Source organism: Lipotes vexillifer, unplaced genomic scaffold, assembly GCF_000442215.2.
Source record: "Lipotes vexillifer unplaced genomic scaffold, Lipotes_vexillifer_v1.1 scaffold536, whole genome shotgun sequence".
In the NCBI taxonomy this organism is placed as follows: domain Eukaryota; kingdom Metazoa; phylum Chordata; class Mammalia; order Artiodactyla; family Lipotidae; genus Lipotes; species Lipotes vexillifer.
In genome coordinates, this window is record NW_006775074.1 from 1,741,648 (window position 1) to 1,760,168 (window position 18,521).

At 37.0% G+C, this 18,521-nt stretch overlaps 1 protein-coding gene across 1 annotated transcript in view; it reads right to left on the bottom strand.

Annotated features, from left to right (window-relative positions):
- DEUP1 (deuterosome assembly protein 1) overlaps positions 1–18,521 on the bottom strand; it is a 103,263-nt gene that overhangs the window by 64,798 nt on the left and 19,944 nt on the right. Inside the window, exons 4-6 of the mRNA XM_007449661.1 lie at positions 9,825–9,994; positions 8,329–8,424; positions 566–700 (exon numbers count right to left, since the gene is read on the bottom strand). Coding sequence (XP_007449723.1) covers positions 566–700; positions 8,329–8,424; positions 9,825–9,994 — 401 coding nt within the window. The remainder of the gene's footprint in view (positions 1–565; positions 701–8,328; positions 8,425–9,824; positions 9,995–18,521) is intronic.

The following is an 18,521-nucleotide window of genomic DNA, read 5'->3' on the forward strand; positions in this document are numbered from 1 at the left end:
AAAATAGCTGGTTTATTTTTTCCAAGGTTGGAAAGTTAAGGGGATTAAAATAAGTGTATCTACGCCATAGTAAACCTTTATAGGGACTGAGATTTTCGAAGTTCCGGGTAACATGGGGTAGCTATATTGGAGTGGCACTACCTCTTCAAAGAAAAGATCCTGAAACTTCAAGCTCTGTTCTGAAAACTGCTATGAGGCTTCATTGGGATTTAAGTACCTAATAGTTAAACAGCCATTAAAAGATTTACTAGACACTCGCTTTAAGTGACCCCAGGGATGTCCTTCAATTTCACTCAACACCTGCAGTTCCTTTGAACTTTTTTTTTTGCTCTCCAAAAATGCTGATATACATAAAAGATGTATAAATCGAAGTGATGTTTTAATTCACTAAGTGCCTGAAGGGAAGATGCACTAAGAAAATATATTCAATGAGAAGTTGATTTCTAATGGAGTTTGTTACCACAGCGGTACATGTCATTGTGTACACTAGAGACAAATAGCCCTCAACAGCAACAACAAAAACCAATCTCAATACACAGGGAGAAACTAAGAAAATATAGCTCACCTCTAATTTCTGGTTCAAACTGCTCAGTTCAAAGGGTATTTCTTCTTTGACGTGTGGTACTTCTTTTTGTCGAAATTTATTTTGTTTCATCTGGTGTAATCTCAGTTTTTCAAAGCTATTAGTTAGTTTGGAGAACTGTAAATAATACAGAATGATAACATTTTACTATTGGTTATTTCTAACTCGATTTCACGATAGTTCTTTTCTTGTGTACCTCTTTCAAAATTTAAGTCATGATTAGGAAATGCAGTAAAGCTTAAATGTTCCAATTAGTGAAGATAGAACTAGTTATTAAAACTAAATTATTGAAGCTGAACACAATTTAGCTTTCATGTAAATTTGGAACTTCATTAACTGCACAGTTAAACAGCGATTCACTTGATAAAATGTTTTGTTCAGTTTTGTCTTAACCATATGTAGCAAGGCTCAAAATTTAAAACAACCAAGTTTTTTTCTTATTTTTATTTAGTGACATCTTGTGTTGACGATTTTAATTTCAGTAACTCAATCTATAAAATAACCAACTTATACTCCATTTAAGAAAACTGAGGACTTAATTTAAAAGATACAAACAACATACACTTATTCATGTTGATATAAGTTTAAATAAAATTAAATATCAAGCTTGATATGATCTTTTTCTTACCAGTAATTCTTGTTATAACTTAGACTCTGTATTATTTTTTTTCTTGCTTCTACTTTCAAGTAATTGATTATAAGTGTCATGGTCTATCAACATCTGTTGATAGGAAATTTCTAAACAACAAGTTTTTTTTGTTTTTATTTTTTATCTTGAAATAAGTATAGATTCAGAGGAAGTTGCAAAGATATTACAGAGAGGTTCTGGGTCCTCTTCATCCAGTTTCCCCAAATATTTACATCTTATTGAACTATATAGTACAGTATCAAACCCAGGAAATGGATGTCAGTACAATATGTGCACGAGTGTATCAATAGTTCATTCCTTTTTATTGCTCAGTATTATTCCATGGTATGGATGTAACCACAGTTTGTTTGACCATTCACATATTGAGACGTTTTTGGTTGCTCCCAGTTTTTGACTATTATAAGTAAAGCTGTGAACAATTGTGTCTACTTTATCTTGACAGTAATGTAGTCATTGCTGCTTCCTTTTTCCTTCTCACATTGTTTTTAAAGTTGATATATAATTCACCTACTATAAAATTCACCCTTTAGAGTATACACTTCATTGGTTTCTAGTATATTCATAGTTGTATAACTATCACACTATCTAATTTCAGAATATTTTCATCACCTCCGTTAGAAACCCTATATCTATTAACAGTGACTACACATTTCCTCCTTCCCCAAGGCCTGGCAACAACTAATCTACTTTCTGTTTCTATAGATTTGCCTATTCTGATCATTTCATATTAATGGAGTCATACAACATGTAGTCTTTTGTGTCTGGTTTCTTTCACTTAGCATAATGCTTTCAAGGTTCATCCATGTTGTAGCATGTATCAATATTTCATTCCTTTTAATGGCTGAATAATATTTCATTGCATGGATATACCACATTTTGTTTATCCATTCATCAATTGATGGACATTTGGATTGTTTCCACGTTTTAGATATTATGGAAAAATGCTACTATGAACATCTGTGTACAAGTTTTTGTGTGGATATATGTTTTTATTTCTCTTGTGTATATACCTAGGAGTAGAATAGCTGGGTCATATGGAAACTCTAAGTTTAACTTTTTAAGGAACTGCCAAACAGTTTTCCAAAGTGGCTGCACCATTTTTCATTTCCAGTGGTAATGTATAGGGTTCCAATTTCTCCATAACCTCACCAACATTTGCTGTTATCTATCATTTGGTTATAGCTATCAGCAGGTGTGAAGGGGTATCCCATTATGGTTTTGATTTGCATTTCCCTAATGACTAATGATGTTCAGCACTTTTTCATGTGCTTATTGGTCATTTATATATCTCCTTTGGAGAAACGCCTATTTATACCTATGCCCATTTTAAAATTTGGTCTTCTTTTTATTGTTGACTAGTAAGAGTTTTTTTTTTTAATTCTGGACACTAGTCCCTTATCAAATATATGGTTTGCAAATGTTTTCTCCCATTTTGTCGGTTGTCTTTTCACTTTCTTTTGGTGTGCTTTGAAGCACAAAGGTTTTTAAACTTTTCATGAAATCACATTTACCTAATTTTTCTTGTGCTTTTGGTGCCAAATCTAAGAAACTATTGCCTAATCCGAAATCATAAGGATTTACTCCTATGTTTTCTTCTAAGAGTTTTACTGATTTAGTTTTTATATTTAGGTCTTTGATCCATTTTGAGTTAATTTTTGTCTATGGTAAGGGTTGAACTTAATTCTTTTTCATGTGGATATCCAGTTGTCCTGTCACTGTTGAAAAGACTATTCTTTCTCCATTGAATTATTTTGGCACCACTTCTGCTTCCTTTTGATTAATATTTGTAGGGTATATATTTTTCTTTTTTTGTTTTTTCTATTTTTTACTTTCAATTTACATATGTAGTTATATTTGAAGTGAGTTTCTGGAACACAGCATATAGTTTGGTCATTTTTGAAATTTACTCTGTAAATCTCTATCTTTTAACACGTGTATTTAGACCATTTTCATTTAATGTAATTATTATTATGTTAGGGTTTAAGCCTTATATTTTTTGTTTTCTGTTTGTTATCCAGGTTTTGGTTTCTCTGTTTTAGCTTTCCTGACTTCCTCTGGATTCTTTGAACATTTTTTAGAATTCCATTTTGATTTATCTATGGTATTTTTTGAATGTATTTCTTTGTATAGCATTTTTAGTTATTGCTCTAGGTGTAACATTATAGATACATAGCTTATTACAATCTACTGGTGTCAACATTTTACCAGTTCAAGTGAAGTGCAGCATCTTAGTTCTCTTTATGTCCCTTTGCCATGACACATTTCTAACATTACTGTCTTTAAGAAATTTCTCAATATACATTAAGAATCACTTTAGACACTGTTATAATTTTTGCTTCAGCTGTCAAACAATTTATCAATAGAAAACTCAAGAGAAGTCAAGTCTATTGCATTTACCCATGTTTTCACTTTTTCCAATATTTTTCTTCCTCCTTCCTGATGTCTCAGAAGTCTTTATCATTTCCTTTCTACCAAGAGAACTTCCTTTGGCTATCCTTTTAGGGCAGATCTATTACTGACAAAATCTCTTAGTTTTCCTTTATTTGAGAATTTCTCAATTTCCTCTTGATTCTTAAGGATATTTTCTCTGAACATGGAATTCTGGGTTGACACTTTCTCTCTTTCAGCAATTGAAAAACATTCCACTTCCTTCTGGCCTCCATGGTCTCTGATAAGAAATCCATTATCTGAATTGGTTTTTCTATATAGGCAAAGTGTTATTTCTCTCTTCCTGTTTCCAAGACTTTGTCTTAGTTTTCAGAACTTTGACCATGATGTGTCTTGGTGTAGATTTGTTTGGATTTATCATATTTGAGTGTCACACAGCCTCTTGGATCTGTAGATTTACATCTTTTGCCAGGTTTTGAAACTTTTCAGTCATTACTTCTTTGAATACTTTTTCAGTCCTACCCTTTTTTCTCCTCTTTTCTGGGACTCTGATGATACAATTTTTCAACCTTTTGTAATAATACTACAGGTCCTTGAGGTTCATTTTCTTTTAGTCTGTTTTCTCTCTGTTGTTCAGATTGGGTAATTTCTATTTTGCTATGTTCAAGTTCACTGATTATGTCCTCTGTCCTCTCCATTCTGCTTTTGAGCCTATCCACTGAAATTTTTAGTTTGGTTATTGTATTTTTCAGTTATAAAATTTCTAACTGCTTGCTCTTTAGTTTTATTTCTTTGCTAAAACGTTCTAATTTAATTTGTGTCAGGGATGTTTGTAATTGCTCACTGAAGCATTTTTATAACAGCTGCTTTAAACTCCTTGCCAGATAATTCTAACACCTGTATCAACTCAGTGTTGGTGTCTCTTGATTGCCTATTCTCATTCAAGTTGAGATCTTCCTTGGCTTCGGTGTGATGAGTGATTTTTTAACTGAGGCCATTTTTGGGTATTGTGTTACATGACTCTGGATTTTATTTAAATATTGTGTTTTAGCAGTCCTTTTCTGACAACATCCCAGTAGGGAAAAATAGAATGCTGCCTCACTGCTGTCAGCTGGCAGGGAAAGTCCAGGTCTTAACTTGGCCTCAGCTGGTAACTGGGAGGAGATATTCCTCATTACTGCTGAGTGGGAGTGGGAGTTCAGGCTCTCCACATTTTTCACTGACACTACTTTCATTGGAGGGGCATAGGTGCCTTGTTACTTCTTCTCACATGGCCTTCAATGATGCTGTAGTGAGGAGAGTAGCCCTGTTACTATGGAGAGGTGGTGAATGTCCTGACTCGTCATTAGGCTTCCTCAGATACCATTCCAGAGAAGAGGAGGAGGGCCGCCTCATCACCACCAGATGGGCAGAGAAGTCCAGGCTCTCCACATGGTCTCCACTGACACCATGGTCTGGGGAGGGGCTTGTTGACACCCAGTGGTGATGAAACTCCTGGATTTCCACTCAGTCTTCTCTGACTCCATCCAGGTTGGGGCCTGGGCTACCTCATTATAGATGGTAAGCGTGGAACCAAGGCTGTCCACTCAGTCTCTGCTGGTGAAGTGGGTTTGCAGCTGTAGTCTTATTCTGCGGCCTTTGGCTAGTGTCAAGCAGTTATTATCTAAAAGTGTTTAATCCTGGTAGGTTGTCTTTTTTTCTTGTTTTTCAATTGTAGGCAGCAGGCCATCCTTGGGGCTCTTTTTGTTTGATTGTTCCCACTGGAGTGTCTGGGCTGCTGGCTTCTCTGTTATCCAGTCTGGGATATAAGAGGTAAAAAGAAATTCCAGGAACTCACCACCATGTTGTTCCTTGGGTCCCAAGGTCCTAGTTGGTCTGTCTTTCCTCTCCACTTCTCAGAGTCTTCTTATTGTTTTATAAATAATGCCCAGGATTTATAGTTCCATTTAGCAGGAAGAATAGGGGAAAGTACATTGACTCCATCTTTCCAGAAGTAGAAATCTCAAATATATATATAATTATAGTTTTATAATGGTTAGAAGGAAAACACCCCATTTTATAAAAGAAAGCAATTTCTACAAGAAAGTTTTGACAGAGTTGAGTTTTTTAAGGCAGAGTGTGGTAAAATGTACCCTTAAGATATTTTAGGAAAATAAGGTTGTAAAGAAATCAGGAATTTCAAAGAAAGAAGCAGTAGAGTGAGCCAGCAGCAACAAAAGCATGTTTGCCACAAGATATCATTTTCTGGTTAGAAAAATGACATAATACTAGTTATTATGCAAACCAAGTCAAATACATAGTACTTTTCTTTTTCTCTCTGTCTTTTTCCCTCCTTTCCTTTTCCTTCTCTTCTGCCTTCCCCCCCTAACTCTCTCCCTTCCTTTCTTTTAACCAGAGAAGAAAAGAGAGGCAGAAAACTGCAGCGGAAGCATATGGCTGTTCTCTCAACAACAATGTAGTGTTTCCAATGTGTATTCTATGAAATACCTGTTTATGGTGTTTACACTGTAGCTGTGCTATGGTGTTAGTTGGTTTTAGTTTAAAAAACAAAAGGGTTCCGGGCTTCCCTGGTGGCACAGTGGTTGAGAGTCCGCCTGCCGATGCAGGGGACACGGGTTCTTGCCCCGGTCCGGGAAGATCCCACATGCCGCGGAGCAGCTGGGTCCGTGAGCCATGGCTGCTGAGCCTGTGCGTCCGGAGCCTGTGCTCCGCAATGGGAGAGAGGCCACAGCAGTGAGAGGCCCGCGTACAGCAAAAAAAATTGAGGTGCTTTAAGAACCCATTTGAGGAACTTCCAGGAAGATGGCAGAAGAGTAAGATAGGGAGATCACCTTCCTCCCCACAGATACACCAGAAATAAACCTACACGTGGAACAGCTCCTACAGAACACCTACTGAATGCTGGCAGAAGACCTCAGACCTCCCAAAAGGCAAGAACCACCCCCCCCCACGTACCTGGGTAGGGCAAAAGAAAAAAGAATAAACAGAGACAAAAGAATAGGGACGGGACCTGTACCAGTGGGAGGGAGCTGTGAAGGAGGAAAGGTCTCCACACACTAGGAGCCCCTTCGCGGGCAGAGATTGCGGGAGGCGGAGCGGGGAGCTTCGGAGCCGCGGCCGGAGCCTGTGCTCCGCAATGGGAGAGAGGCCACAGCAGTGAGAGGCCCGCGTACAGCAAAAACAAAAAAAAACAAAAAAAAACAAAAGGGTTCCATGGTCAAATATGTTTGAAAAATGATGGATTAAAAAGGCTAAATGGATGTTTTTTAGAGCAAGACTTCTCACAGCCTGTAATACGCTACTATGCACTGTGAATGTCCAGGAGAAGCGGAAGAGTAAACAGCATTTCCTAAGCTCTCAGTGTTAGTACACAGAACAAATTTTTGTGAAAATTGCCGTAAAGACATTTGTTGGCTAGCTGGCAGCTGAGTAATAAAATAGAGCTGCAAAGCATCAAATGGCAAGGATTCATATATTAAATGACTGCTCAGTGCCTGTAAACAAGCCCAAAACTTTTTAACAACAAACATAAAAAAAAAAATCCAGAAATTAAAGATCTGGTAAGCTGCGGCTGAACTCGTTAAATATAATTTAGAGATGGTACTTAACTTGTATCTAGATTTCTGTATTTTTTCAAACTTATTCCAGGTTGTGATCTCTTTGTTTATACTGAAAACTTATAGTGATTCAATATTTATGTTGCTATGTTAGAGCTTCATCTTTATAGAAAAAGCAAGGTTGATTGACTTAAGTGTTAAATGCTTAGAGTCTTAACTAGGAAAACCCATATAAAGTTTCATAATTCAAGCTACCATCTAGCAGCAGCTATTTAAATTGCAGGCAAAATATCTAGGTAGACTTAAGAGCTAGTCTTGTAAGATCATACCCATTAAGTGGAATCAAATGCTTCATATTCCTATTGTAATGGCTGATCACCTCCCTAAAAAGGTACATAAGGAGGAACTTTAACTTCTTTGGGCTCCTTTAACTATATTATCATCTGTGAAATCTCTGCACTCCAGAGAAAGCTGGTTGTAAAGTAAAATTCATAATCAAACCATATTTCCCATTGATTAATTTACTAAGTGAAGCAAGGATACAGTACCTATGAGACCTGAGATGCTCAGATGCTTATTGCCCTATGTGTCACCTGGGGGAAGAAAGAGAAGACTTTTTGCTTCCTAGCGCGGTGGGGAGTATAATATAGGGATAAATCAGAAAGAAATCAGTATCCCTCTCATCATATATGCAGAAGCCCTCTCATTTATGAAACAGCCCTACCAGTAACAAAGCAATAAAGACCAGTTTTGTTCTTTCAAATATCTATTTCATAATAGCAAACCTCCATATTTTAAATTGCCATAGAAGAAAGGACACCCCTATTAGGAAGTAGTGACTACAAAAGATAATACTTTGTTGTTGTTGTTCACAAAGCTAATTATCATGATATAATTAATCTACTAATCACTTGACAAATAGAAAGCCATTAGTCTAGCACTGTGCTAAGAGTTAAAGGGATACAGAGCTGACAATCTAATAAAAGAGGCAAAATCAATACACATAAAACAATGAAAGACAGGGCCAAACATATAACCTGTAGTTGAAATACTAGAACTTTTGCTTGTACTAAAAATAATTCATTTAAACAAAATTAACACAATTTTATAGGTCAAAACATATAATATTAAATTGTAATAAGTTTCCTTACTTGAGCTTTTAGGGTTTGTAGTTGTTCTTCATAATTCTGAGTCATTGCTAAGTTACATTTTTCCAAACTGTCCAACTTCTGTCTAAGTAACCCCACCTGAATTAAGAATAAAATTTAATTTTTCTAAATTTTGCCTGACAAAATCAGAAAATGTACAAAAGAGGAGTACAGTTCAAATAAAACTGCTGTACCAAACCAAGAATAAATATTTGTACTGTGGTTCTTAGAATAGTTATTAATAATTAAATTCACAAAAACCAAATGTAGCTAGCACTATTCCACTGGGTACACATTAAGACAGTATGGTATGGATGTTTGACAAAAGACCCTTCTCACCGGCACATTCTAAAGCAAGATTTAAAATTTACTTCGCATTATCTTTTTGGGAGGCTTATGTCATCGTCCCTGGGGCAGAACCCCTGCAGACACACTTCAGCCTTCATTTTAGGTGCTACTACCTTCAATGGGAGCTCTGTTTTAGTGGTGTTGTGGAATAATTGTTACATTTTTATAAGAACTAACAAATTAAAAAGAAAAAGAAAAATGTCTAAGAGGAGTTCTTAGGGATTTGGCTTACAGAATTTGTCTGCTTAAAAAGTAGGCGAGGCCCCTGTTCACACATCTGTATTGTGACAGGTACAAAAATGAGAAAATAGTCCCTTCCATATGCCAGGTCTTATGACCTGCCTCTACTGATAACTAACCAGGCCAAACAATAACTTAGTTAACCATGACAAAAAACTAAGTTCCATTGAGAGGCCATTAGAGGTAGAAAAACGGCCACTGAACAAGCTGACTTGATGTTTTAGTTATTAGCATGTGATCAGTAAACATGTTTCTTATGCCTCACCCCAAAGAAAAATTCAGACATGAAAGTCCACATCAGGTGAAGCGTATGCCTTTCCTGAACTCCTCTGCAGGCCCGAGAGCACTCAGACCTCCTTCTACCATCACCAGCTTGGCCACAAGCACCTTCACCGGGGCCCAGGGCATTCCTCCCAAGTGGGCGCCCAGGTAGACACACACCCCCTTCACCAAACTGTTTTCTCTCTTGTTCTACAATCAAGGCTTTACCTTTTACTTCTGTTAGGAAAGATTTTTCTAGCAGATGAGAAAAGGCAAATGCTCCTGAACTCTGCCTCATCCAAAGGCACAGCTTTGTTGACTACTTTGTTTCTACAGCAGCAAAAGCACGGACATCTTTGCTTGCAAACAGCATTTATTTCACATACATATTGAATGTTTGTTTACGTTCCTAGATGACATTGACTAGACTCTTATTTCTGTCTGCATTGGCAAATTACTACCGGTTTAAGCTCTGCTTGCCGCTTATTTGATAGAATACATGTAGCACACTGTGACAGAACTTCAAGCTATAAATGCTATTGCTGATGCCTGATAAAAAGTATGTGCAATGAAAAATATATTCTGACAGAACAAATACTATTTATAACAGTCTGAGGAATTAACAATTTATTAACACATCCATGCAGTACCTCTTGACCTTTCTGTTCTAAACAAGTTTGTGCACTTGCCAACTCTTGATCCCGAAGATCTAATCGTGTCTCCAGAGCCCGCATCTTCCTTTCCCAATCCAGTTTTTTGTTGTTTACCATGATGTCAATTTGTTCCATTAATTCCTGAAGCTCAGCCTCACAAGGAGAAACTCTGGCAATTGTAGAAAAGTAAAATACATTTAAAAAGAGTGAAATGTGAGAACAAGAAAAATTATGATCTTGCTTTGAATAGCTTGATCATTATTTCCTCAAATTGTTCAGTTATTTAAATAGGAAGAATTCCGAAAACCAGAGGTTAATGTTTTAAATTAAAACTAAAAACTAATTTCAGAGCTAACAGTGTACATACTTTTCAAAGGCATTTTAAAAAGTACAGTTGCTGCCATAATATAATGCAATATATTGATAAAGTCACTGCCTGCATTTCTCTTATGTACTGGTGGTAATGCATGGATCTCCCTGACCCAAAAGTTTTGACTTAGACAAGGGAGTCCTAAAATGAAAAAAATATTGTGTGGATTACATCAGAAATAAGGTCACAATAAAGAAAGTTAGTTTAAAAATAATAAATCAATAAATTAATTAATTTTAGAGTGGGCTAATTCGAAGGAAAATTCTAATTATGAAAAATGATTCCATGCTCTTACATGTAAATATACATATACGTATGTGCTTATCATAAGTTGAGGAGGTTTGAAGGCAGGTCAGCTGGGGCTTCAATTGTGCCTGCCAGGGAGAGAGGGACAAGCCCAGGCTAGGTAGGACCAGATTCAAATGTACTATCTGGGCTATACACTGTTGCTCCTTCGGGAGAGAAACTTGGTGTGATCTGGCTGGTGGTGTCTCTTTGGAAGGAATCTAAGTGGGCAGGTGTGGGCAGAGTAATATAAGATTTTAGACAATGGGGATACTATTAGTCAGAAAAGTGGTAATATTTTGAGTCTAGGAAGGTCTACTGTGTTTGAAACAAGACGCTTGGTGATAACTAGAATTATAGAGACCGAGAGTTGGAGAGATTGCTAAGTGCTCCCAGGGCAGGGTTCTCCTTCATAGAAGCTGAAGCATTCCGCAAGGACCTGGTATAAATCCAGTCATTCAGCCTGGATAAGCAGGTAGATGTTGAGGCCTCAGATTTCAGCTTAAAGAACACACAAATGTCCAGATGAGAAAAGCAAGTTACTTCAGTATCCATTCAATGGTGCTGATAGGGCTTCCAATATATTTGTGTAGCTGGGAGGAAGGCAGGAGAGGCAGGTGTAAAAGACATCATTTCCTCCATTTAGTTTCACCAAATCAGAATTTTAGGGCTAATTAAGGATCATTTAGCATTTTTAAAAAACTGAAGCCCGGTGACATCAAGGTCACACATTATTTAATGGAAGAGCCAGAACTAGATCCTAGATGCTGATTCCCATCTTAATTAAGCTCCTTCCTGTATACCACACAGCAAAAGACATGGTGTTTTGCATAAGAACTCGCTTGAAAAATGTAGTACAAATTAGCCCTGTTGCAATAGGTTTAGAAATAGGTATTTGAACTCAAAGAACTCAGAATTTCCAGAATCCCTTTCTCAAATACCCAGAATCATCCTGAACAAGAGATGTCCCTTTGATTGGCTTATTCAACAGCAGATTCACCAGTTTTGACACCAGAGAGGTTTTAAGTACAAAATGCCATTCTTAAGTCTTCTAACATTCCTGGGCTAAGGCCCAAAGGCTCTCAATTTTTACTTAAAACCTAAAACAAGTCTGAGGAAAGGAAATACTAGTTCCTCTATAAAAAACTTGATTGGATTGATTGGAGTTCTGATGTGCGGAAAAACAACAGAACAAAAAGAATGATTTTCACACCATTTTTATTTCATAACAACATGTATCACCCCTTACTGTAAACACATTTTGTCTATTTTTTATCTGCTGGTGTAAGCTCTGAAAGAAAAAGGACTACGTCAGTCTTGTTCATCACCATCTCCCCAAGGCTTAGCACAGTGCTCCAGCACATAGCAGATGCTCAATAAATCTCTGAAGAGTCAACAAACGAGTTTTTCCATTACTATCTCCTTGGCATATAGGAATGCATCATGCTAATGGAATTAAAATATAGGCCTAAAGTAGAGTGTGGCATAATATGAGCTACTCAATCAGTATTGTTAAATAAGTGAACAAAGTGTTTATTTCCTGGTTATGACTACAATATGCAAAAGTCAGAATATTAGACTTCAAGGTGGAAGGGCTTTTACAAGTCATCTAGCCCAACTACCCATTCAGTGTTTGCATACCTTCCACAAATGTTTCTGGACAGAATCATCTATCATACCCCACTGATCAGATTCAGCAAATCTAGGACAGAGCCCAGATTCTGCATTGGTAACAAAGGTATCAAGTATATGCCACTTGGTGCATGCCGAAGTTTGTGATCTATTTTGTAATATCACTGCCAAGAGGTCACCCAGCCTAGGTCTGAACTTTTCCTTTAGCAGGTAACCACTGTCTGAGATTGCATCTAGACAGAAGTGGGTTTTTAAAAGTTCTTTCTTATACTGAAGAACTTTTTCATCCACTGGTCCTAATTTGATCCATTGTAACCATTGAGAACAAATGCCTTTTCAACACCGTAGACTATAAAATACTTGAATACAGTTATCAATACGCTGAATACAGTTATCAGTGTACCTCCAGATTCTTCCTGAGTCTTCTCAATGTTCAATATTTGAGACTGAACATACTAACAGACAATGCCAGAATATGCGGTAATGGATTCTGACCCAAAACCTTTGCAGCAACAGTCCTAGAATGGTCAAGACTTGGTCAGTGACTGACAGCTTCCCCAATTTTGCCTCCACTTCCAACTCAGGACCAACCAGAGAAAGGCAAATATGTTCCCCAAACCAATCACATAGGAGGCCCTGCTTCTAACGATCCTGCCTCTACCTTCCCCATGTCGACAGCCTAGGGCTGAGGCATACCTGAAGCCTTCTGGTTTTTCACTGTTAAGCCTTCCCACTCTCCTGCCTGTCTTTGAGTCTGCCAAATGCAAGTGATAGCTGACTCCCTTTTTATAGAAATCTTTGAATAAATAGCCTTCATTTGTTCTTACTGGGTGGTCTTTGTTTATTTTCACAAGATATCTTTATTTCCTTCAATTGCTTGTAGAGATTTTTTTTTTCTCTACCATTCACTACCTAGTATACTGCCTAGGAAATACTACATGCTTAATATACAGTTGTTGAACTGTGTATTAGTTGAAGAAATGAATGACTATTTTAAGATTTTCAGAACCTTCATAATCCTGGTGGCTCTCCTCTGAACAAGTTCCTTCCTGTTTGTCGATTTCCTCCTTGAAATGTATTGTTCAGAACTTTAACATGGTACCCAAGGTATGGTCTAATTAGCTCCGAGAGGGACTCTCACATCCTTTGTTTTAGGTGATACATACTCTCATTCAAGCAGATGAAGATCACCTTAGCTTTGAATTTGGGAGGGGGAAGGGTAAAGCAGTGATATCGTATGACTTTTAAGGCGAGTTTTTTCTTGCTAAACACGCTTTTTCCTTTTCATGCATGCTATGAGTAAAGCCACCTACTCACTATCTTGTGATTGTTTCATTTTGGGGGATGCTCCAAGGGCAGGGATTTATATTTATTTTCATTACATTTCAGTGTTATAGTTTCAGCCTCGATGTAGGTTTTCATCACTGTTTCTTTAAGGAAGCAAACATTCACAGGTGACTTCTCCCCACTGTGAGAGGAACTAGGAAGATAGAGACACAAGACCAACTGCCTGTGTATAGGAAGACATGCAAGGCAGGCAGGTACAGTAACTGATGAATACATACAGTTCTTTTGGGAACAGAAAGGGGGGGCCCGAATACCCCTTGGGTATTGGACAGCGTGGACTATCACAGAAGCCTTCCTGAAAGAGGTAACACCTGAGCATATATTTTGTGATCCTGGTACTGTCAGAGAATATATTCACTATACCTCCCAATTTTGTGTCAGCAGCAGATTTGATAAGCATTACTTGTTTTACATATACATTTTGTTTTCATACAAGTGATTGTTAAATGTCATAAAGGACAGGAGACAGGACAGAGCCCTCTGGCCTTCCATTATCAAGCCCTTCAGGGTCACAGTGATCTGTTGATTATTTCTTTTATTATAATCAGATGTTAATCCACTTAATTAACCTTATTTTTTTTCCCCACAAAAAATGTGGTGAAAAGCCCTATAAAATATGCCAAAGCCCAAGTACATCTCTGTCTATATGTTCTCTGATGCACCAGCATATTTGCACTTTGAAGCAAGGCTGGTCTGGCATGCAGTGGTCTGGGTGCATCCGTGCTGAGTCCTGGTGGCCACTGCTTCCTCTCCTGGATGCTCACAAACCACTGATAATCTTTTCCAGAGTCTTACCTAAGATTTAGTCAAACACACTTTTACATCAGATTCAGCTTTTTGTCATATTTAATGCTCCCTTTTGAAAGTCAATTGTCTAATCTTGTAGTATATTTTCCTTTCTTCAGTTTCTCAGAGATAATTAATAGCAGTTCAGCTGTCTCAGTATCAGTATCTGTTCCTAAATCTAGTGAACTTTAAAAGAAAATACAAAAGGCTTAGTTTAGCCTCCTCCATAACTGGACAGGACATTATTTATATTTTTATTTCTTCCTTTAGTCAAATGCTGACTAACACTATGCTAATTACTTTCCTGTACTTCCTGTCATGAATCCTCATAACATCCCATAAAGTAGACCTTATTATTCCAAGTTTAGAAAAGTTGACTGAGGAGCTAAAAAAGAAAAAAAAAAATTCTCTGAATCTTTCAGCATTGGAGACTGGTTGGATTGTGCCGGATAACATTAAGACATGTAAATCCCCGCCCTAACTATTGGGTTTATCCTTGGGAGCAATTCACAAGAGAAAGATCCTGAGGTCAGGACAGCAGTCTGAATGCATTAAGCTAGAAAGGAGGGGGCACATTGAGACTTGCAGGGTAACATACCAGTCTGGGGATCCTAGAGTTAAAATATCAGGACATCATTATTTGGAGATGAAGAGAGAGCAAACTAGAAAGCTGGTGATGTAAATGGAGGCAGTAGTGGCAAGTGTGTTGGGAAAGGGCAGAGGAATGGAATGTGGAGAGAGTCATTCAGAGTTAAAGGGGCTACAGTAAGATACATGGAATATATGTCACTCCAAAGTCCTTTAACAATGGGCTTAGGTGCTGATTCTTTTTTTTTTTTTTTTTTTTTTTTTTTTTTTTGCGATACGCGGGCCTCTCACTGTTGTGGCCTCTCCCGTTGCGGAGCACAGGCTCCGGACGCGCAGGCTCAGTGGCCATGGCTCACGGGCCCAGCCGCTCCACGGCATGTGGGATCTTCCTGGACCGGGGCACGAACCTGTGTCCCCTGCATTGGCAGGTGGACTCTCAACCACTGCACCACCAGGGAAGCCCAGGTGCTGATTCTTAAAAGGCAGACCTTTATCAGACAGATAACTATGGTTACCATATGATTTGTTATCCAACCCAGGACAATTTTAAAAGTGAAAGGGGCACTAATGTTAATTATTCCAGGACAACAGGTATAAACAGTGGCTGTTCTCAGCAAACTGAAATGTAGGGTCAGTCTATACATCACCAGTCTGGAAAACAGAAGTGGATAACAGGTCTATTTAAAAAAAAAAAAAAAAAAAGAGTGAGTTCAGTTCAGGACATGAGAGATATCTGACAGAAATGGATATTCACCTTGGGAGAGAGAAGAGGGGCTTTGCCTTAAAAAGCAAATATAGAAGTCATCACGATGAAAGGGGAGGGAGAGAGGAAGGGAAGCAGGGAGAAAAAATAAAGAGGACACTGTTTCATGCAACATGGACAAGCCTAAGAAAATGAGTTTCCAAAAGGCTGATGAGCAATCTTATCAGGTCTTACCTTTTTCAAAATATTCTAATAAAACTCATTTTAAAAATGTATTAACATACTATCTGTCTTAGTTATATTACTATTATTTAGTTCTACTAAATGTATAGTGGCACAATATATTCAAAGCAGTGAAAGAAAATGTTTTCAACCAAGACTACTCTAACCAGCAAAGTTATTATTCAGAAAAGACATAATGGTTTTCCAGAAAAGCAAAAGCTAAAGGAGTTCATCAGCACTAAATTGGCCTGACAGGAAATGTTAAAGGAACTTCTTGAAGCTGAAAAGAAAGGGCACTGATTAATAACAAGAACACATATGAAAGAATAAATCTCACTGGAAAGGTAAATATATAGTAAAGGTAGTGAGTTAATCACTTATAAAGCTAGTAAGAAGATTCAAAAACAGGTAGTAAAAATAACTATGATTACAACAATTAAGGGATATACAAGATGAAAAGATGTAAAATATGACATCAAAAGCATTAAATGCAGCAAGGGGAAGAGTAAGAATGTTGAGCTTTACAATGGTATCAAACTGAAGTTATTATCAACTTTATGTCAACTGTTATAGATAGCAATTGTTACATGTAAACCTCATGGTAACCACAAAGCAACAACCTATAGTAAATACCCAAAAGATAAAGGAATATAAGCATACCACTAAAGAAAGTCATCAAATCACAAAGGAAGAGAGCAGGAGAAGAAGAAAGGAACAGAGAGGAACTATAAAAACAGCTAGAAAACAATTAACAAAATGGCAGTAAGTGCACAGCTATCAATAATTACTTTAGGGACTTTCCTGGTGGTCCAGTGGATAAGACTCCACACTCCCAACACAGGGGCCTGGATTCCATCCCTGGCCAGGGAACTAGATCCCACATGCATGCCACAACTAAGAGTTCACATGCTGCAACTAAGAGTCCACAACCCACAACTAAGAAGTCCACATGCCACAACTAAGAGTCTGAATGCCACAGCTAAGAAGTCCACCTGCCACAACTGAGACCCAGCACAGGCAAAATGAATAAATAAACAATAAATAAAAATAATTTTTAAAATTAAAAAAATAATTATTTTAAATGTAAATGGACTAAATTATTCCAATCAAAAGACACAGAGTGGCTGAACAGATAAGAAAATAAGACCCATCTATATGCTGCCTACAAGAGACTCATTTAGGATGTAAGGACACACATAGACTGAAAGTGAAGGGATGGAAAAAGATATCTCATACAAATGGAAACTGAAAAAAAAGTTGGGAGTAGCTATACTTTTATCAGACAAAATAGACTTTAAAACAAAGACTGTAACAGAGACAAAAAAGGGCATTGTATAATGATAAAGAAGTCAATCCAACAAGAAGATATAACATTTGTAAATATTTACACACCCAACGTAGGAGCACCTAAGTATATAAAGCAACTATTAACAGACCTAAAGGGAGAAATAGACAGCAATACACTAATAGTAGGACACTATAATACTCCACTTACATTAATGGATAGATCATCCAGACAGATAATCAATTAAAAAACATCAGCCTTGAACAACACATTAGACCAGATGGACTTAAAAGATATTTATAAAATACTCTATCCAAAAGCAACAAAAACAGTCTTCTCGAGTGGACATGGAATATTTTCCAAGCTGGATCATATGTTAGGTCACAAAACAAGTCTTACTAAATTTAAAAGGACTGAAGTCATATCAAGCAACTTTTCTGACCACAATGTTATGAAACTAGAAATTTATTACACAAGAAAACTGGAAAATTCACAAATGTGTGGATATTAAACAACATGCTACTTAATAAACAAAGGTTCAAAGAAGAAATAAAAAGAGATAGTAAAAAATACATTGAGACAAATGAAAATGGGTATGTAACATACAAAATTTATGGAATGCAGCAAAAGTAGTCCTAAGAGGGAAGTTTTAGCTATAAATACCACCTCAAGAAAAATAAGTCTCAAATAAACAATCTAACTTTATACCTCAAGGAACTAGAAAAAGAAGAACAAACAAAACCCAAAGTTAGTAGAAGGAGGGAAATAAAAAGATTAGAGCAGAAGTAAGTGAAATAGAGATTAAAAAGACAATAAAAAAAGATCAGTGAAAACTAAGCTGGTCTGTGAAAAAGATAAATAAAATTGACAAACCTCTAGCTAGACTCACCAAGAAAAAAAGAGAGGACTCAAAATCAGAAATGAAAGAGGAGATATTATAACTGATACCACAGAAATAAACAGATCATAAGAGACTACTATGAAAAATTATACACTAACAAATTGGACAATCTGGAAGAAATGGATAAATTCCTAGAAATATACAATCTACCAAGACTGAATCATAATGAAATAAAAAATCTAAACAGACTGACTGCTAGTAAAGAGATTGAATCAGTAATCAAAAACCTCTCAACAAACAAAAGTCCAGGACCAGATGGCTTCACTGGTGAATTTTACCAAACATTCAAAGAATTAATACCAATCCTTCTCAAACTCTTCCAAAAAAAAGGAGGAGGGAACTCTTCCAAACTCATTTTATGAGGCCAGCATTACCCTGATACTGAAACTGGATGAGAATGCCACAAGAAAAGAAAATTACCTGGTGAACACAAATGCAAAATCCTCAGCAAAATATTAGCAAACCAAATTCAACAGGCATACACTACGATCAAGTGGGATTTACTCTAGGGATGCAAGAATGGTTCAACAACCACAAATCAGTCACTGTGATATGTCACATAGACAAAATAAAGG